We start from the raw sequence: 21,518 nt of genomic DNA on the forward strand, positions 1-21,518 counted from the left end.
CCTCCTTTGGGTGCCAAGGATTGCCATGGCCATAGAAAACTGAGAAATTGGGGTCGAAACTGGAGTAGTGAACACCCTAACCTGGCTGACTGGCCAGGTCATGGAGGACCGTGAGGTGTAACTTGTCACAGCGACGACATGGCTTGCGAAGGTCGCATGCGTTTCCATCCTGATGTCGTCGTGCGCATTGCCAGCAGCCTTTTTCCGGTCGCTTCAAGGGCCTTCAATGCAGCACGTGAGGAACTTGCCAGTGTTTCTAGTGGATGAAGAATGCAGTTCACTTCATTCAGCAGCTTTCGCTAGGTTTCTTCCAGTTGAACTATTGTTGCATGGTTGACTGCAACGCGATCAGTCATTATCATTTCCTCCTGATTCAAAAGGAAATCACACTTCTGGGAGATAGATGGAGGTAGCGGTACTCGTCAGGACCCCCCACACATGCTCGATGGGGTTTCTTGCTGAAAAGCCCAGACAAAATGTGGTTCCCAGGAGCATGTCTAGATCTAAGTCTTTAAACAGGTGCATGAGGAACCACTCATTGGTCAGGTGGTTGACATTGAAGTCTGCCCCGTCGTCTGCCAAAATGGTGATGCAGGTTTTCTCGCTTCTCTGGATGAGTGGGAACAGGTCGTTGCAGTGGCTGGCGATGGTTGTCTTTGTGTGCGGCCCTCTATTAACAACGTTGATGGCGTTGCACTCAGGAAGCCTAAAATTTAAAATGAAACATGCAAAAAATTTTTAGTACATCTACATCATTTTTATGTGAACATTATCATTCATTGTCATTGATACATGTTTGTCTCCTGTGTAGTTTTATGACTTTCCACGATTGAATTATTTCTACAAAAGTAGTTTGTAGCACAAACAACCCCTGTAAGCATGAAATACAGTCTTGTATGTGCCAAACAAGTGTCTGAGTATTTTTGAAATTACTATAAAAAGCATGAACCATGTAAGGGTACTTTTTTGGATTTTGTATAGTGCGGATACCCCAACAAATAAAAGGGCCAGCAGAAGTATAGTGAGTCTGATTTTATGACACTGGTACAACAATATGATTTCGTGCCTTTTTTTCTTTTTCCCCCTTGTCCGGGCCCCCGTTGGGCCCCCCTTCGCGACGCCCATGCATCAAATTGAAAATAATCAACAAATGCCTAGGCCCTGGTTTTAAAATCTTTTCAGGTTTTATAAACACTGTTTACAAACATTTCATTTCATTTCATTTTCAGGTCAAATTTACAATTTAAAATAATAATTAAACATACCGGAGGCTTGGTCTGCCTAGCTTGTCGGCCGTCATCTCAGGTGGTGATGGAGGGGCCATCTGCATGTTACCCTGCTGGAGTTGTCAAGTAGCCAGGTGTCGGAAAGTCGTGGTCATACAGGTTCGGGCTGTCGTCACTTGGAAAGTATCTGGATACCTTGCAAGGTCACATTGGAACTCGAACAGCTGCCTTTCAACAAAATCAAAGTCTGTGGCTTTAGTGGCATCCCTTGCGTCACTGTATAGGCTCCAACTAGGTATTTTGGGATCCGAACACATATTTAAACACATCGTCATCCTCCAAACACAGCCTCATCCTCCTCTCTCTCTTTCCTCTTCGTGACTTCTTAGGATTCAACCAAGTAAACCTCTTGGAAGTTCAACTTCCTTATTACTGTTGCATCTTTTCATGTCTTTTGAGATATATGCATTTTCACTTTTTTCTCCAACTTGTAGAGGACAAAGTTTTTTTGTGCCTCTTCAAAGTATTTCTTGATTTTGTTGGTTGATTGCAACTTTTTTCAATTACTCTGGGAACAACCTTGGGTTCTAGTAATTTCGTGGAAGAACTGCTTGTAAGTTTTAAAAAAATAAACAAGATTTGCTTTTACAACAAGGGTACATGTATAATTAAGTATGTGCCATAATTCGCTGAGTGGCCAGGGCTGTCTGCTCTCCCATCCCCTCCAATCGTGAGCGGAGTCCCATCTTCTATTTTTCAACGACAACATTTCTTGTCTGGGTGGCTGCAAAGAAGGGTGTTTTCTTGCGACAATTTCGAAGGGGATTGTTATATTGTCCGTCAGTTTCCACTGCAATTGCACTGTGTCTCTCGTAACCCTGCAGTTCGTGAATGTCTTTCACGATTTTCGCACAGTTTGTTCTCCTGGTGGTAAATGACAACATACTTGCTGGCTGTCACATTTTCAACGACAACATCTCTTGTCTGGGTGGCTGCAACGAAGAAGGGTGTTTTCTTGCAACAATTTCGAAGGGGATTGTTATATTGTCCGTCAGTTTCCACTGCAATTGCAGTGTGTCTTTCGCAACCCTGCAGTTCGTGAATGTCTTTCACGATTTTTGCACAGTTTGTTCTCCTGGTGGTACTTGACAACATACTTGCTGGCTGTCACACTTTCAACGACAACATCTCTTGTCTAGGTGGCTGCGACGAAGGGTGTTTTCTTGCGACAGTTTTAAAGGGGATTGTTATATTGTCTGTCAGTTTCCACTGCAATTGTTTCCTGGAGGTCGCCTGTTGAATCTATTGTTGACACCTATCAAACAATCAAAATTAGTCCCGATTTGGGAATGAAATGCCGTCACGATTTTAGTAACGTAGACTCCGATTGGCTGGCGCGCGGCTTGCATAAATTTGCATGTCAGGAGATATCAGACGTTATACAGGAATTGGCTCCGTGGATAACGGGTGATCAGACTACCACGCCATAGGCCAATAGGCCAATATCATGTGGTAAAGGTTGCCCAAAATAAATGAGCATCCTTCATCGGTCAGATGAATGTCATCCGACTGATACAGCTCCGACGACCACCATTGGATTTGAGGGTGGCAATGCTCCCCACCCCCCACCCCTGGGCGCATTGCGGAACAGGGACTTCAGATACCTGTTTACCAAACGTCTGGTTAGCTCGATAGCAGACTGTTTAATGGCATTATCATAAGTGATACGAGGCAAAATCTCAGAGAAAAACATAACTGTTTGCCCAAAATAAGCGAGCATCCTTCATCAGTCAGATGAATGTCATCTGACTGATACAGCTCCGACGACCACCATTGAATTTGTGGGTGGCAATGCCCCCACCCCTGGGCGCATTGCGGAACAGGGACTTCAGATACCTGTTTACCGAACGTTTGGTTAGCTTGATAGCAGACTGTTTAATGGCATTATCGTATGTGATACGGGGCAAAATCTCAGAGAAAAACATGACTGTTTGCCCAAAATAAGCGAGCATCCTTCATCAGTCAGATGAATGTCATCCGACTGATACAGCTCCGATGACCACCATTGAATTTGAGGGTGGCAATGCCCCCCCACCCCTGGGCGCATTGCGGAACAGGGACTTCAGATACCTGTTTACCGAATGTCTGGTTAGCTCGATAGCAGACTGTTTTAGGGCATTATCGTATGTGATACGGGGCAAAATCTCAGAGAAAAACATGACTGTTTGCCCAAAATAAGCGAGCATCCTTCATCAGTCAGATGAATGTCATCCGACTGATACAGCTCTGATGACCACCATTGAATTTGAGGGTGGCAATGCCCCCCACCCCTGGGCGCATTGCGGAACAGGGACTTCAGATACCTGTTTACCGAACGTCTGGTTAGCTCGATAGCAGACTGTTTTATGGCATTATCGTATGTGATACGGGGCAAAATCTCAGAGAAAAACATGACTGTTTGCCCAAAATAAGCAAGGATCCTTCATCAGTCAGATGAATGTCATCCGACTGATACAGCTCTGATGACCACCATTGAATTTGAGGGTGGCAATGCCCCCCACCCCTGGGCGCATTGCGGAACAGGGACTTCAGATACCTGTTTACCGAACGTCTGGTTAGCTCGATAGCAGACTGTTTTATGGCATTATCGTATGTGATACGGGGCAAAATTTCTGAGAAAAACATGACAGTATGTGGGAGTATCTCCCGCGTTATGGAGAGACACTGCCTCACCATGATATTTAAGAGTTGCTTATGCACAAAGCCAAGGTCGTTGGAACCGACCTGGGTCACTATAAAGTCTGGGAATGACAAAGCTGCATGCCATGTTGCCAATCAAAAAAATCAGATTATAAAATAGTCTGGCACCATACCACCAGTTTAATACAATTTATTAAATAAATTAAGTGAACACATATTCAACAATGGCTTTCTATACAAGAAACAAACTAAGAAAATCAAACAATGTCTTGAGCACTTTAAGCTTCCTACTTTTTCTTCCTTTACTCGACTCTGCCAGACCCAGTCTTCTGGATCTTAAATCTACCACGTAAGAAGCATGTAGTTTGGCAAGATGTCCTTCCTCTTTTCATCCATCTTTTCATTCCTCTTCCTTTCGGCTATAAGAATCTATCTGCTTAGTTTGGTGATTTAAACCAGTCAACCAAGACCTATATACTCTAATGTTACTACGTTAATATTTACCTTCTCCATTTGAAGTTTCATGTTGTCCATTTCCAGCTTCTTCTTGTCCACCTTAAGGTTTTGCAAGTTGGCCTCCAGTTCTGTTTTTTCGGCGTCTGCCAACAACTTGGAGGAATTCCTAGATGGAATAAGATTCTTATTATGGGAACCCCATATCCAAGAGATAGAATACATTTTCTTCTGTTACTCAACTCTGCCAGTTCTTCTGGATTTAAAAAACTACCACGTAAGAAGCATGTAGTTGGCAAAATGTCCTTCTCCATTTTTTCATCCATGCTGCAGACAACGACTTGGAGGAATTCCCAGATGGAGTAACATTCTTATAGGTACCCCTTGTCTAAGAGATACCATAAGTTTTCTTCTGTTACTTGACTCTGGCAGTCGCAGTTTTGTGGGTCTTAAAACTACCACGTAAGAAGCATGTAGTTGGCAAGATGTCCTTCTTCTTCTTTACATCCATGCCTTAGACAACATCTTGGAGGAATTTCCAGATGGAGTAATATTCTTAGGGGTACCCCATATCTAATAGATAGACTATTTTTTCTTCTGTTGCTCGACTCTGCCAGTCGCAGTTTTCTGGATCTTAAAACCACCACATAAGAAGCATGTAGTTGGCAAGATGTCCTTCTTTCTCTTTTCATCCATGCCTTAGACAACAACTTGGAGGAATTCCCAAATGGAGTAACATTCTTACGAGTACCTATATCCAAGAGATGGAATACTTTTTCTTTCTTACTCGACTCTGTTAGTCGCAGTCTTATTGATCTTCAAAATACCACGTAAGTAGTTGGCGAGATGTCCTCCTTTACATCCATCCCATACACAACAACTTGGAGGAATTCCCAGATAGAGTAAAGAGTAACATTCTTATGGGTACCAAATCCAAGAGATAGAAGACTTTTCCTTCTGTTACTCAACTCTGCCAAATCCAGTTTTCTGGATCTTAAAAATACCACGTAAGAAGCATGTAGTTGACGAGATGCCCTTCTTCCTCTTTGCATCCAAGCCGTAGACAACAACTTGGAGGAATTCCCAGATTGAATACCACTCTTGTGGGTACCCCATATCCAAGAGATAGAAGAACTTAAAACAAAATGTTCTTCTTTAGGGTGGCAACCTCAACAACTTTGTGTTGAACAACGATGAAAACTTGATGTGGGTCTGCATGACTACCAGTTGGGAGTAATGTGTGGACTCTGTCTTTTGATGTGTGCGAGAAATTCCTTTATGTTGGTGACAACCAAAGAAAAGAATATCCAAATATATATTTATCACTGGGTCTATGGCAGTTTATGCACTGGTCTAGTCTGCAACCCTAGCACAGCCAAGCTTACTGGAGATATGGAAATACGAGCAGACAGATGCCATTATTAACCAGTTCTCGCCGGGATTATCTGACAAAAACGGGACCAGGATGCGAGATTGTTTATCACGAACCTCGATTCCAGACGGGTTCCGGTCATCTGCTGGTAGCACACCCTGATATTTCCGGCCTCGCTCGCTGACAGATATTTTCGGCCTCGCTTGTTGCATGTTATTCCGTCATCTGATCCAAATACCGCAAAACCTTTGCTTGTATACACGTCATCAATCACAAAATGGCAATAAGACTACAACTATTGCGCAGTGCGCCACTGAATCTTTCTGTTAACCTAAAGGAAGTACATCCAATACTTTGTTAATTTGGTAGTTTTGTTGATTGCAGCCACTATGACTTTTGGCTTTATCAAGTCATATTCTTGCCTATTATTCACCTGAGATGGGTTTGGAGCTGTTAGGATAAGCTGTGTGTTGTGAGGATAAAAGGGGCAGCCTAGGGGTCAGTGGCCAGGAAGTTACAGTTAAAGTTGAAAAGCTGTTGTTGCTAAGAAAGAGTATGCCCATTTTCTCTCAGTTTATTTCGCCTGTTTTTCAGCATTTGAAATACTTTAAATTGTACAGTAAATAATGAAAGGTGTGCGGAAACACCATGTGCGAATAATTTCTCAGCTAAGAGAATAGTTCTAAAAAGAACCAGAGCCATTAGTTGAGAAATTATTCGCACATGGTGTTTCCGCAAACCTTTCATTATTTAGTATCTCCACCATGCAAAGCCTCAAATCTTACTTAAAATGTACAGTGAAAAGTTGTCTAAAACTTACATAAGTGTTATGCTATAAAGTGAGGCAGGAGTGCATTCCAATACATTGCTAACGTTTGCCGACATTGGCATCGTATGCGAGAGGACCTGTTTTCCACCACCGTTGGTGAATGTTGGCAACAAAAAGGTGAACGTTTTTTCTGAGTCACTTTTCTGAGGGTATGGCAACTGTACATCATGTTTTCACAATTTTGAAGGGTCTCATTACTACACACATTTTTTAAAACTTTTTTTTTCAATGATTGAAACTATTTCTGGAGGAGTAATTTCACATTTTTAATTTTTTTTTATTATTTTTTTTTTAGATCAGCCCCATCCTCATTTTGAGTAAGGTTTTCTCATTTTTTTAGCAGGTACATTTCCGTTTCCTATGTGCTTTTAATGTCTGTCTTTTGCACAGATGTAAATCATCTCATTAATTAGTTTCAACTCATACATTATTCACAGCTTGTAAAGTAAGTGACCAGGATATTATTACTATTGTATAAACGGGGCCGTATCATAAGTCTGACGCCTCATAGGTCCGACGCCTCATAAGTCCGAAGTTTCGGACTTATGAGGCGTCGGACTTATGAGGCATACAATTTATTTATTCCACCTCATAGGTCCGACGCCTCATAAGTCCGACGCCTCATAAGTCCGACGTTGGAAAAACATGGCGTTTAATTTGTCGGACCTACGAGGCGCCGGAGCTATGAGGCGTCGGACCTATGAGGCGTCGGAGCTATGAGGCGGCGGACTTATGGGCCTTTATTAAGTTAGGGGATGCGATTTTGTTGAACTTATGAGGCGTCGGACCTATGAGGCATTGGACTTATGAGCGGACCCCGTATAAATATCCAAAGAGGTTTCTTTGTTGTCAATGACCACCGTTTTCATTTATACCATCGTGCATCAGCATGAAGGATTATGGGGGCTTTGACACAGTGCAATGTATTCAAGAAAAGCAAAGGGTGCCAGAAATTGCCACCATTTTTACAAAGGGACAATCATTTCAAAAATGAACCCCCCCCCTAAAAAAATAGCCAGCCAAACTCTTTGGCTCTAAACGTTGAAGCAGGCATAGAACAAGTACTGTTTCAAAGATCATGAAAAATGATGTTAAATATTTTCCGTTTTGTCAGAGATTGATTTTATAATGATCATAAGTGATAATCATGTTGGCCTGGATATCTTAAAATATAAGTTTCATATATATGTGTTGTTTTGTTTTCTATGAGAGACAATTTATTGTTGGTTTTTGTTTTCGTAGTGAAAAAGAAAAGTAAGTAATCATATTGTTGTTGCCCTTTCAAGAGATTGATTTTTTTGGGCATTTGTCAAATAAAAAACAGTCGTGAATAATGGAAAAACAACCAGTTGACTTGATACTTATTTTGTTGCCATTGTATTTTCAGTTTAAGAATGTTACGAATGCTACTGTTAGATTTTCAGTGATGTGGTAGTCGGTGGATAGTCCAGGTATCACCTGTTGTCCAAGGGCGCCCTCTCGGTCTCCGGTCCAATGTCAGATATATCTTAGCATGCAAAGTTATGCGACCCCGCACGCCATCCAGTCAGAGTCAATTTTACAAAATTGTGATGTCATTTCATTCAGAAATTCAGAAATATTGAGATGACGAAAAAGTGTTGCTTTATTAAAAGGTAAAACATGGTTTTCTCGAATGTGTAATATCCACTGAGCTAAAAAATGAACAGCTTAATACTTTTTTAACATTCTACCTTGAACATTCTACGAGCTCATGAACAAAAGTTATACCCTCAAAATATTCTATTTTAGAGGGTTTTGAGAGCCATAAAATTAGGGAATTGAAGAGATATGGTAATGAACCTCTGGCCCGGAATTGGGGCTTCCAATTCTGAGCATTTTGGATGCTATTGGGCTCGAAAGTGGCGCTATTTTGCCATGTTGTGGAGGGATCGTTTTTCAAGATGGCTACTTTTCCGCTTTGGGGAAAATAGGGGTCGTCTTCTTTGGGTGAGAATATCTCGAGAAGTCAATGGTCAACCCACCAAAAAATGAAAAGAAAATGAAAGATGACACATTGATCATCATTTTTTCTGTGCAGCTTATATACCTGTGAGAGTTCTGAGTATTTTTAAAAGAATTTTGAAGTATGCGCATTAAGCACTAGTGTCTATGGGATTTTTTTTGCAGCGTTGCACCCTTAATGACTATCAGAGTATCAGATGTGTAAAATTAGGTGCGTCGGACCATCGATGCTGTACGTGTTAGTATAGTCGACTCTTCCTTCTCTTCTGGTGAATTCCCCAGATTCGTAAAATTAGGACACCGCATGCATGATCATCCAAGCACGTATAATATCTAGACTTCAAATATTAAAAATCCTAGGAAGCTTCCCACCCCCTTTCCCACCCCCATACATTTGAATTGGTTCTGCCGGTGGCCTTTTAAAAATTCCAATTATAAATACACCATACTTGCCTCAAATGGACATATTAACGATAGTACGCATATTTAGGTTGTAATTATGCAAATAATGCATGCATTATGCATTTTTCAGCTGGGACAGTGCTTGTCAACAGACTTATTCATCCAGTATAAGCTTTGGATGATCATCCATATTGCAAGCTTTTGATAACAATTCGGTTGGCTATACTTTTTTTTCAAATAAACGCAACTTCTGATCTTTTGTGTGTTTAACCAGCACAATGATTATAATCAACGTCTGGTATGGAGTACCGAAGTGTGACGTCATTCAGAACCAGAAAGTGTAATGCAAACGAATGGAGTACGCGTCAGGGAACACGACAGAAATAGCTTCCTCGTGCATGAGGTCCATAGAGGGAATCTTCACTCTTTAATAATCATCGAATATAAAAAAGGTGCACGCAACTCTTTCGTGGCAATAGAGGCGCTGTTGCAAGCGGCGTATCCAGCGTTTCATGGGGGGGGGGGGGGGGGTTGCAAAATTAAGACTTTATTGTATCGACGTCTGAACCACCTTAAAATTGTCGAAACTTTACGATGAAAAAAATAAACCAACATGCCCCCCCCCCCGCAACCGATACACCACTGGCTGTTGCTGTGATGTCACATACGCTATCCCTCCAAGGGCCCCATACAGGGAGAACAGTTCATTCAAAACCGATGGAACTTTCCTTATTAATAATAAGAAATAAATAAAGTTTGCGCAATGACCAGCTGTCTTGCAAGAAAATGAATGTAAAACACCAGCAAAGCAGAGAATATTATGGTTCCCAGCAAAAACGAAACGTTTCGCGAAAATCTCATCAGCAAAGCTAAAATGGCAGTGAAACACTCACAAATCCTATATATTTTAACAGATCCTTCGCTGACTGATGTCTGTCTGTCTGTCTGTCTGTCCGCCGGGCGGTCGTGCTGTCTGTCTGTCTGTCTGTCTGTCTGTCTGATGTCTGTGTGACACGTTTATTGTAAAAGGAAAGAGTGCATGTGCGCAAGCACTAAATATAACGTTATAATACAGAACTAATACGAGTATAAAGCCTAAAACGTCGTGGGATTACGGTGGTGCGATCTGAGGCAATTTTTGACTACTGGCAAGGTTTTAGCAAAAGATCATCATTTAAGCATCATTTTCGAGTTTGGAGTCATTGAATCAGCTATTCTGAGCTATACTATAGAATCAAATGTATAGGCTACAATATTCTATTCAGGGACGAAGATAGTGGGGGGAACGACATGTCCCCCGTCCCGTCCGATCGACGCCCATGGTTGGCACCGTGCGTCTGAACGACAAACTTAACACGTAAATTGTATACCTAGGGCCTACATAGGCCTACATGCTGTACAGCGTCAGTTGGTGAAATTGAAAATTCTGAGAGACAGACCCTAAAACTGTTAAAAAACTTTTCTCTGCGTGTGCTCTTACATATTGGCACTTATGGGGTACCGGGAACAAAGGGCCACAATAGGGACAATGGTACCCCACAAGTCACACTTTAGAAATTGAAGTGCCCCATAGCCCTTACGCTATTTATTTTGAGATTTCTAAGGGGACAAAGTAGAACAAAAGAAGGGGATTGGGGTCGAACAATAGTGGTACCCCATAAACCCCAAATGCTAAGTGTGTGCGCGTTTATGGTGTAAATCGAGGACACACACGTGCAACATCATCGACGAATCGAGGACAGGAACCAAATCGAGGACGACTTCGATTAGAAAACGTGTACAAACCCAATGAGAGCTGTTGCAAAATTTTAGGGTATAAACAAAGGAAAACTTAGGGAAGAGGAACAAAATAAAATCCTCGATTGACACCATAAGCTAACGTGTCGGTGTGGTTGTGTGTGGGCTGTGTTTTATGGCACACTGCGGTACTTTCGTTGGTCCTCAGATTATGCGCGCGGGGGAACAATGGAACCTTTCAATGCAATTTTCTTGAAAATGATTTTGGTGTCAGAAAGCTCATGTGCCCTTCTGCCGGGCACCCGACGAATTTTAAGCTGAGAGTTTTTTCCTTTCAAATACTGGAAAAAAGTCTTGAAACATGTAACAACTCCTTTTTGGACCAATCCAATGACATTCTCACTTTAGGGGATTTACAGTATACCTAGTTTGTGCATGAAATGCATAGCGTATTGTGTACTAATCCTGACAAACAACACGGCACTTAATATGTTAAGAGTACAAATGAATTTCATTTTCGGCTTGAACAGGTATCTCATCCTTTTTAGTCCTATTTTAAACCTTTTTCAGCGTCATAAATATGTTCAAATATTGAAGAAATTGCACAAATGAATGCTTCGATGTTTGAAGCACCATTGGAAAGGATGAAAAACCACTTCTTTTACATAATTGGCATTTTCTCAGCAACCCAATGTGCTGTTTTCATGATTGTTTTTCAGCATTTAAAAGAAAAACCTCTCAGCTTTAATCCGATATCCAAAACATAACTCACAGATCGCGTTTTTGAAAAAAAGGCAACTGTTTTAGGGTTGCATTTTTTTGGCGTCTCTTACCCTGTAGAATTTAATATTCTGGTTTTGCATTTTGAAATATTGATGAGTAATGTGTCCTCGATTACCAATTTTATGATAACAATTTTACGAGTCAGGCTAGCATAAATATGCACGAAAATGTAAAAACGCCATCTGTTATGCCATGATATTCAAATATCAAGCAAAAAGCCTAGGGTGTTCCAAGAATGTAATGGTTAACTTTGAAATATTGATGGGTAGTGTGTCCTCAACTTAGCACCACAAAAAAAATTGCATAAATGCATGAACATGTTTATAAAAACGCCATCTGTTAATCCATGAATATTTGGCTGATAATATTCAAATAAGCAAAAAGCCTAGATAGGATGTTTCAAATAATTGACTATAAAAATACAGTAGCGCAACTGTGATGTGTTCGAAAATTTGCGCTCTATCGGCCTTTGTGTTGGCTACATTTGACGCAGTCATGCGCACATCAGGGAACCTGCTGGACGGAGAAGTTCCACGATGACGTTTGACCACCGGTCGATAAAAGATATTCGCGCTTGAACGGTAGTGCGCAGGCGCGAAATACGTCGCGGATCACACGCTGTCAAGCAGTGGTTCTCGATCGAGCTTTTCCTTGCACTAAAAACGATCATCTCTCCCTTAACGGATATCATTCTGTTTGACGGAGTTGCAACCGCACAGTCACGAACGCGCAAGTATAAAGAAAGTTAGAGAGTCTGAAGAAATTTCCACATCTACCGGTATACCATGTCTCCTACTACCTATCTGTGCGCCTTTCTGGCAGCCGGCATGATGATAGTCGGCGCGACTGCTGGTTTGTACAAAAGGTTTTTTTATATTTAAATACAGGGCGAGTCAAAGACGGGAAACCCAAATGTCGGGACCATTGTTTAGTGTAGTTCTGCATGTAGCACTTTCAAAATCTAGGATATGAAAGCCCAATTCATAAACTTTCTTTTAGTACAAGACTTATTCAAATCACTCATGTACTTTTCAAGTAAACTCAGTGCAGAATTTTATTTTGCCCATGCAAAAGAAAAAAATAACATAAAAGCCATTTTATGATAACATTAGCATATGTTGCATAAACTCCAACGACGTTAGAGGCTCCGTCAAGTTTACCGTTGTCATAAATTCAGTGCAGAATTTTATTATACCCATGCAAAAGACCAACAACAACAAAAACAATATAAAAGCCATTTTATCTTAAAATTAGCATAATTATGTTTCATAAACTTTAACGACATCAGACGCTCTGTCAATTGTACACCGAAACAGCTAACAAAAAGCCATTTTATTTTAAGATTAGCATAATTCTGTTGCATAGATTCTAACGACGTTAGAGACTTCGTTAACTCTACAAATTGTGCAGTTCAATTATGATTAAGTCACTGTAAACACAAGAGAATATGCGAGCCCGACCACTCTGCGTTTGTAACTCAACAAACGCGAACCTCTAGTTTCTTGCTTGATAACGTCATTATTCACAAACGGGAAGTGATACTGATTTGTGGATAAATATCCATTGTGAAGTTAATTAACGCATGAAAATCTGGAAAATATAAGTGTAGTATTCATAACACCTTACTTCCGGTTTGATGATGTCACAGTATTTGGAAGCAAAAGGTGAACATTGTAAATTTGTAATGGATATCGTTATTTGGACTACGAAGATACAACATGGATCAAATGATAGAATTTAATTTAAAATATGATCATTTTCAAATTCTCAAATTTGAAACCTTGCCAAGTTATCTGTGGTTAATCAGAGAATATCAAGGGGCGATTTTGTAAAATTTGAACGGATGGTTTTCAAATTAAAGAAAGCAAACAATATTAAATGTGCCGCTAGGGGGCGTCCTTTTGAATGATGACGTCATCACACTTTTTGTGACTGGCATTTCTCACTAAACACTTTCATAATTTATATGTGTGTAGTAAAATGCTTCCGCTTTTGACTTATATTTGGTTTTTATTGCACTTTCGGTAACACCGGAAGTAAAGGTCAAGCGGTTTTGTGTCTGGGGACAAGAAAGGTTTCTAACGGCATAGTCTACAACCTCACGAAAAAATGAACACGATACTCTATTCAGTTCAAAAGATATAGTGCAAACGATATTATCAAAATTTGCCCTGGAATCACTTGTAATTTGACATCTGATGACGTCATGATGACATAACACAATTTATAACATCTTTGTAACATGGTACAAGATCACACTATGTTTTATGATCAGACCGTGAACCGTTAGGAAGAAATTTGGCTTTGTGTCGATTTCAGGCTAATGTCTTCATTTTAAATTCGCCTAACTTTGACCTTCCTGTTGACCAGGAAATAAAGGTCAAGCGAGTTCACGCACACGACAACAAATGTATGGTCTATCTGAATACAAGGTTGGAACATGATTGATTGTGTTGTTCAAGAGTTATAGGTGAAAGGAGTTCGTCATTTTTTTAACGAAAATCGCTTGTAATTTGACACCCGATGACGTCATCATGACGTCAGAGTAATATGCACCACTAGGGATGAGGGTCAATTTATGTTGAAAGTTACAAGTTCATACCATATACCGTTTAGGAGAAAAGCCGCGGAGAAGTATTGTCCGGAAAAAAAGAAGAAGGTTGACCAGAACAATAACGAGAGTGGTCGGATTGTGCCCGACCACTCAATTAATCGGAACAATTCTAGACAGTGGCCGGGTTGTGCCCGACCACTCAAAGAAAGAAAGAAAGAAGATTAATTGTAACAGTTCCAAAGAGTGGTCGGGTTGTGCCCGACCACTCAATAAGGATGTGTGTGAATTGTTTCGTACTGCTGAAAGAACACACACCTTTTTTGTGATCCGTGGACAGAACTTTAAAACGGTGGTTGTGTTTAAAAACTCCGTAACTTGAAAAGTGCATGATTGAGTGATTTGACTGACTCTTGTACTAAAAGAAAGCTTATGAATTGGGCTTTCATATCCTAGATTTTGACAGTGCTACATAAAGAACTTCACTAAAACAATGGTCCCGACATTTGGGTTTCGGGTTTTTTTTACTCACCCTGTACTTAAGTTCGTCTTAGAGAAAATAATGCCTGCGATGAATATCAAAACTCGCGCCAAACTCTCAAAGCCATCGATCGACTGATATTAGACTGAACCGATTTGTATTTCAGTGTCGTTTAAAACATTGGTTAATTCCTCTGTTCAGAACAGCCAGTAAAAAGTGCGCTTCGCAGTGCTTGTAAACACATGTTCAAAACTTTTCACGGTGAGCTGTTGTTCACAGTAAGAAACCTATAGTGTTTAAGATTTGAAACATTATAAACTTTTTTTGCATCAGTGTATACACATTTTAACGAGTTTAAAGGCAGGCACAATTACTTGCTTTTCGTGCAAAATAATACCACGCAAACTCCAGACGAGTGTACAAAACTAACCTGGTGAAGTTTCAGCTGAGTGGTTACAGTTTTCGAGAAAACAGTGAAAAACCAATCGACTGATCGTTGGAAATCACCAACATTTCTTCATTTCTTTCCAATGACAGCAAGCGAGACGGAGTAATTTCAAAGGGTGTTCAGCACCAGTAGTCCAGTATACGATCTTTAATCGAAAGATCTTAATTCGGTATAGGTTACTATAAATGCAAAGGATTGCCTTCAAGGAAATTGGATGCAGTACTGTGCCACACAAACCTTGGAATCATAAGCCTGTATAGTCTTTATTCTTTCTTTTTCAGATTCAGTGACGGACAAAATTAAGGCGGAGAGTGCGAAATATGTCGATCGCGGTCAAAAACACGACATTGACGGCATGCTCGAACTGTATACCGACGACATGGTTCTCATGCCACAAGGACATGGCACTGTTACCCAGGGCAAACCCTGTAAGTATGATTTTTCCCCCATTATTTCAAAGCCCCTTTTAAAAATGATATCCCGTTTTTCCCCCTTTTTAAAAACACAAAACCGCATTTAACGCGAGTGTCTAAAAAATGACTTGGGGGGGGGGGGAGCAATCTTACCCATTCTCTTTTTGGAATTCAATTGGAATCGCAAAATCCGATTTTTTTCAAATTTGGTATGCAAATACAGCTCTTTGGTATGTCATCAGGCAAAGTCTTACCACTCTAAAACATCCGGAATTGACCCGGAATAGCGGGTTCTATTTGGCTCAACACCTTTATCCAGGTTATAAAAATGACACTTTCTCGCGTCACCATGTTAGCCGGAAAGGTGTTATCTTGATCCGGAAAAGTGTTATTTTTGACTTGGAGGAGGGTCAAGCCAAATAGAACCGGATTCCGAGTCAATCTGAACGGATATTTCTTTTTAGAGTGTAGCCTAGTCGTGTAAAGCGTTTTGTAACATTCTGTTTTTCGTGTACAAGGTGTCCTAAAAAACAGATATCCTTTCATTTCTCAAAAAAAAAAAACTACTTAAGAAGAGTATTTCATCTTGATGGAGCATATTAATTATTATCTTGTGTATAACCATTGAAAATGCCATGGAAATCCGTTCATGCAAACCAGAGATCTAACAGATTCTAAAAGGCTATGGGTTTTTTTTTCACCCATTCAATGAGATTTACACATTAATAGTGTACATTTTCACTCTGATGTAAATTAAGTTAACGTACTGTACATGTATGCGTAAATCCCATCCTTTTGGAAGTGGTGAAAATCCATGGCCTTTTTTTACAATCTGTTCGATCTCTGGTATATATGAACGGCTTTCCATGGCATTTTTACTGAATAATGCTCCATCAAGATGAAATACTCATCTTAATTAGTTTTTGAGAAATTAAAGGATATCTGCTTGCACAACTTTTTTTTTTTTGGGGGGGGGCACCCTGTGTAGGTCTGGTTTCTGATGTTCACCATGTACGACATCAATTCAGAAATTGAAGAACTAAACCACGGACATATTCTTGTAAGTGCACTGACCAGCACTGGTATCCCAACAACATTCTGAAAATATCGAACAATCCACAGAATTAGTCGATTAGGATCGTTGGTATTCAATATTTTTCTATTTTTTTTTAAAACCATTTCCATAGATGCAAAGACACACATGGCGTGGGTTAACCATGTTAGGTCGATAACCATGGACACGAAGGAAGTGGCGCCACTGAATAGCTGCTCGGGAGACAACTACGTCTTTCAGCGCTCGGAAACCGTGGCCATCAACGACAAAGACGTGGTCATCTTCAAAGGAAAGTAAGTTCATGGATTGAAACTTTTTTGTTTTTGTTTTAGTTTGGATGTTGAACAATTTCGAAATAAATCTGTTGGAAAAAGTACAAGGCAGGAAAGCCACGACAAGGCACGACAGGTCACGACAAATCGGTGCATAAGGAAGGCCCTCATATGCCGATGAGAGAACATCAGGGTACCAGCATCGAACGACAAGTCGCGACAAAGCGGTACGACAGCACGAAATGCCACTGTACGGCACACACTCTCTGCGACATAGCGGGAATGACAAGTTACAATCAAGTCAATACGAGCAAATCTGTCACAAAGACTTCTCATCATAAAACTCAGTCTCTTAATTTTTATTTTCCTTTTTCTTCAGGAATTTGATCATTTGGAAGAAAGTCGGGGACAGTTACAAGATTTACACCCATATGTACAACATGGACCAGTGAGGTGTACCGGCTGCGAGACATTCAACTTCGGCATTTAAAGTCGACAATTAAAAATTGGCGTAGATTTGATTCAGAAGTAAAATTGAGATCTAGTGAATTACTCGTAAAATAATGTTAGTGCAATAACTTTTCGTCATTCTAATCTGTTACTTTAACATGCCAGCAAAACCCCTGTGGAAAATCCTATAGGCCTATCTGCCACTGTTCTGCACTTACAAGAAATTAAAGGGACATTACGGCCTGCAATCCCCGAAAATGTCATGTTTTGCATTGTTTACTTATTCTATTTCAAAGGCCTGGTTGAAAGGAAACAAACTTAATGTCTTACCGTTCCCAGGAAAAGACGGGAAAAAAAACGTTGTTTACATCGGACGCGGCGGACATTTTGTGGCATACTCATACGTATTTCTAGCTGTGTTTATTGAATGCACCGTACATGCTGTGTGTGCCATATAATACACACATCACCATACACAATAATATGTTGTTTCTTACACGTCCGCAGAATGCGAAACACTCTGAGGCAGGATTCACAACTAGCACTCAACAGCTCGATTTTTAAGAGTTAATATTTTGATCCCTGAAATTCGTTCTAGCATGGTTCTCGCAAGAATAACAAAAGAAAAACCGCCCATTTTTTTTAAAGGATGGTAGTGTGGACTTTAACATCCTGTTTTTAAAATGCTCTTTCTAATTAACATAGTTTCGTTGAAAACGCATTTTGTAGCCCAATTGGGTGCATTTCAGGCCGTAACGTCCCTGTAAAACAAATTTGGAAAATGAATTAATTATTGAAACAAGCGCGGTACGGGGGATGACTTCTCACTTTCCAAATTGCTGTCATATATATTATATATATATCCATCACATTTTGAAAATAATTGGGTTTTATTGGGCTTAATTTGGCTACATTTGGTTTTTTTTATAATGGCTAGATTAGGCCAAAAACGGAAATAGTTCTGCTTCCGGTTTCCCTACCTACCCTATTCTGACAGCCCCTACCCTAATTTTTTTTGTGGAAAAAATGAGGGGAAAAACACCCCAAACCATCAATTTTTACCTTTCACACTTGATTACACGCAGACGCCTCCATAATTACGATCGTGCACGAAAAATTTGCCAAAAAAATTTCCCTACCTACCTACCCTATTTTCAAATGCCAAGTAGTCGGAAGCAGGACTATTTTTTTTGGAATTATTAAAAAGACATTTTTGTAATAGATATACATCACGTCACATAGCGAATTCTTCCCAGTTAAGTGGTAAAGGGTTTGAACATTAACTCTTCAAACATTCTTTTGTGTAACACAAAATAATATGGGGAGTTGGTGTAACACATTTTTATTCATTTACTGTAAAGTTAATCGGTTTAAATAAAGATACTGCATATCAAAAATACTGTGCGTCGTGAATATAATTTCAACTGGTACACTGCAAAACCTGTTGTGTTAATTTAACACTATATAGATACCAACGGTGTAAATTTAACACTGCAGTTTTTGCAGTGTATTAACAGTTCATTAAGCGGAAAACACAATCCTAGCGGCTATAGTCACTGATAGCCAGTACAACTGATGGTGTCTACAATAGACATATATCAGGGTACGCCATTTTGAAAATCAAAGCGAGGCAAATAAACATGGCGGTGTAAATAGTGTGTTCGGTGAACGAGTGACTCTCGCACACTATTCACGCCGCCATGTTTGTTTGCGTTATAGCCTCGCTTTGATTTTCAAGATGGCGTACGCTGAAAAAGGTCTATTGTACATGAAAAACAAGTGAAGTTCGTCTTTGAGAGAATATTGCTTCGAATTCAATGAATTTAAAAGCTCATTTTAAAAACTCGAAGCTGTCGACCAACAGGTTGCAACTGAACCACTGCTGTATATCGTTTACAACATTACGTTGTGTATTTGTTCAGTAAACGGGAAAACAATTTGCATCCAAAGACATTTCTGAGTTGTTTGGAGAAAAGTAAATTTTTGGCCAAATTTGATCAAAAATGTATTAGGCTAACCCCCTTGTATTTTTTTCCATTTTGGCCGAAAAATGAAATTGCTTGAAACTTGCATGGAAGATGCCTGAAGGTCCCTGGAGCACAGTCCAACTTTAATTTTGGGCAGATTGGGCATTTAAAAGTAAGATTGCTTCGATAATTTGGGTCAAAATTAGTGAAAATTATTCATTTTTGTCTGATAAGTCGGTGATTTTAGCCCAAATCTTCAATATGATTAGTGTTTGAAGGTCGATTGATGTTCCTTTTGCATCCCAAGACATTTCTGAGTTGTTTGGAGAAAAGTCCATTTTGGGCCAAATTTGATCAAAAATGTAAGACTAACCCCTTGTAATTTTTTCAATTTTGGCCGAAAAATGAAATTGCTTGAAACTTGCAGGGAAGATGCCTGAAGGTCCCTGGAGCACATTTCAACTGGAATTTTGGACAAATTGGGAATTTAAAAGAAAGATTGCTTCGATAATTTGGGTCAAAATTAGTCAAAATTATTTATTTTTGTATCAATAAGTCGGTGATTTTTGCCCAAATCTTTAATATAATTAGTGTTTGAAGGTCGATTGATGTTCCTTTTGCATCCAAAGACATTCTTGAGTTGTTTGGAGAAAAGTCATTTTTTGGCCAAATTTGATCAAAAATGTAAGGCTAACCCCTTGTATTTTTTTCCAATTTTGGCCGAAAAATGAAATTGCTTGAAACTTGCAGGGAAGATGCCTGAAGGTCCCTGGAGCACATTCCAACTGGAATTTTGAACAGATTGGGCATTTAAAAGAAAGATTGCTTCGATAATTTGGGTCAAAATTAGTGAAAATTATTCATTTTTGTCTGATAAGTCGGTGATTTTAGCCCAAATCTTCAATATGATTAGTGTTTGAAGGTCGATTGATGTTCCTCTTGCATCCCAAGACATTCCTGAGTTGTTTGGAGAAAAGTCAATTTTGGGCCAAATTTGATCAAAAATGTAAGGCTAACCCCTTGTATTTTTTTCCATTTTGGCCGAAAAATGAAATTGCTTGAAACTTGCAGGGAAGATGCCTGAAGGTCCCTGGAGCACATTCCAACTGGAATTTTGGACAAATTGGGAATTTAAAAGAAAGATTGCTTCGATAATTTGGGTCAAAATTAGTCAAAATTATTCATTTTTGTCTGATAAGTTGGTGATTTTAGCCCAAATCTTCAATATGATTAGTGTTTGAAGGTCGATTGATGTTCCTTTTGCATCCAAAGACATTCTTGAGTTGTTTGGAGAAAAGTCATTTTTTGGCCAAATTTGATCAAAAATGTAAGGCTAACCCCTTGTATTTTGGAGAAAAGTCATTTTTTGGCCAAATTTGATAAAAAATGTAAGGCTAACCCCTTGTATTTTTTTCCAATTTTGGCCGAAAAATGAAATTGCTTGAAACTTGCAGGGAAGATGCCTGAAGGTCCCTGGAGCACATTCCAACTGGAATTTTGGGCAGATTGGGCATTTAAAAGAAAGATTGCTTCGATAATTTGGGTCAAAATTAGTCAAAATTATTCATTTTTGTCTGATAAGTCGGTGATTTTAGCCCAAATCTTCAATATGATTAGTGTTTGAAGGTCGATTGATGTTCCTTTTGCATCCAAAGACATTCTTGAGTTGTTTCGAGAAAAGTCATTTTTTGGCCAAATTTGATCAAAAATGTAAGGCTAACCCCTTGTATTTTTTTCCAATTTTGGCCGAAAAATGAAATTGCTTGAAACTTGCAGGGAAGATGCCTGAAGGTCCCTGGAGCACATTCCAACTGGAATTTTGAACAGATTGGGCATTCAAAAGAAAGATTGCTTCGATAATTTGGGTCAAAATTAGTGAAAATTATTCATTTTTGTCTGATAAGTCGGTGATTTTAGCCCAAATCTTCAATATGATTAGTGTTTGAAGGTCGATTGATATTCCTCTTGCATCCAAAGACATTCCTGAGTTGTTTGGAGAAAAGTCAATTTTGGGCCAAATTTGATCAAAAATGTAAGGCTAACCCCTTGTATTTTTTTCCATTTTGGCCGAAAAATGAAATTGCTTGAAACTTGCAGGGAAGATGCCTGAAGGTCCCTGGAGCACATTCCAACTTTAATTTTGGGCAGATTGGGCATTTAAAAGAAAGATTGCTTCGATAATTTGGGTCAAAATTAGTGAAAATTATTCATTTTTGTCTGATAAGTCGGTGATTTTAGCCCAAATCTTCAATTTGATTAGTGTTTGAAGGTCGATTGATGTTCCTCTTGCATCCAAAGACATTTCTGAGTTGTTTGGAGAAAAGTCATTTTTTGGCCAAATTTGATCAAAAATGTAAGGCTAACCCCTTGTATTTTTTCAATTTTGGCCGAAAAATG

The 21,518-nt window shown here is 39.5% G+C and overlaps 1 protein-coding gene and 1 pseudogene across 1 annotated transcript; one reads left to right on the forward strand and one right to left on the reverse strand.

The window, feature by feature from the left end:
* Positions 1-376: 376 nt before the first annotated feature.
* LOC119739103 lies at positions 377-4,890 on the reverse strand (annotated as a pseudogene).
* A 7,269-nt stretch (positions 4,891-12,159) lies between these two features.
* LOC119739145 lies at positions 12,160-18,098 on the forward strand. The gene is made up of 4 exons (XM_038213973.1): positions 12,160-12,337; positions 15,247-15,393; positions 16,566-16,725; positions 17,084-18,098. The coding sequence occupies exons 1-4, from the start codon at positions 12,271-12,273 to the stop codon at positions 17,154-17,156; spliced, it is 447 nt and encodes a 148-aa protein (XP_038069901.1). The 5' UTR covers positions 12,160-12,270; the 3' UTR covers positions 17,157-18,098.
* Positions 18,099-21,518: the final 3,420 nt, after the last annotated feature.

The sequence above is a fragment of the Patiria miniata genome, unplaced genomic scaffold, assembly GCF_015706575.1.
Source record: "Patiria miniata isolate m_02_andy unplaced genomic scaffold, ASM1570657v1 HiC_scaffold_30, whole genome shotgun sequence".
NCBI lineage: Eukaryota > Metazoa > Echinodermata > Asteroidea > Valvatida > Asterinidae > Patiria > Patiria miniata.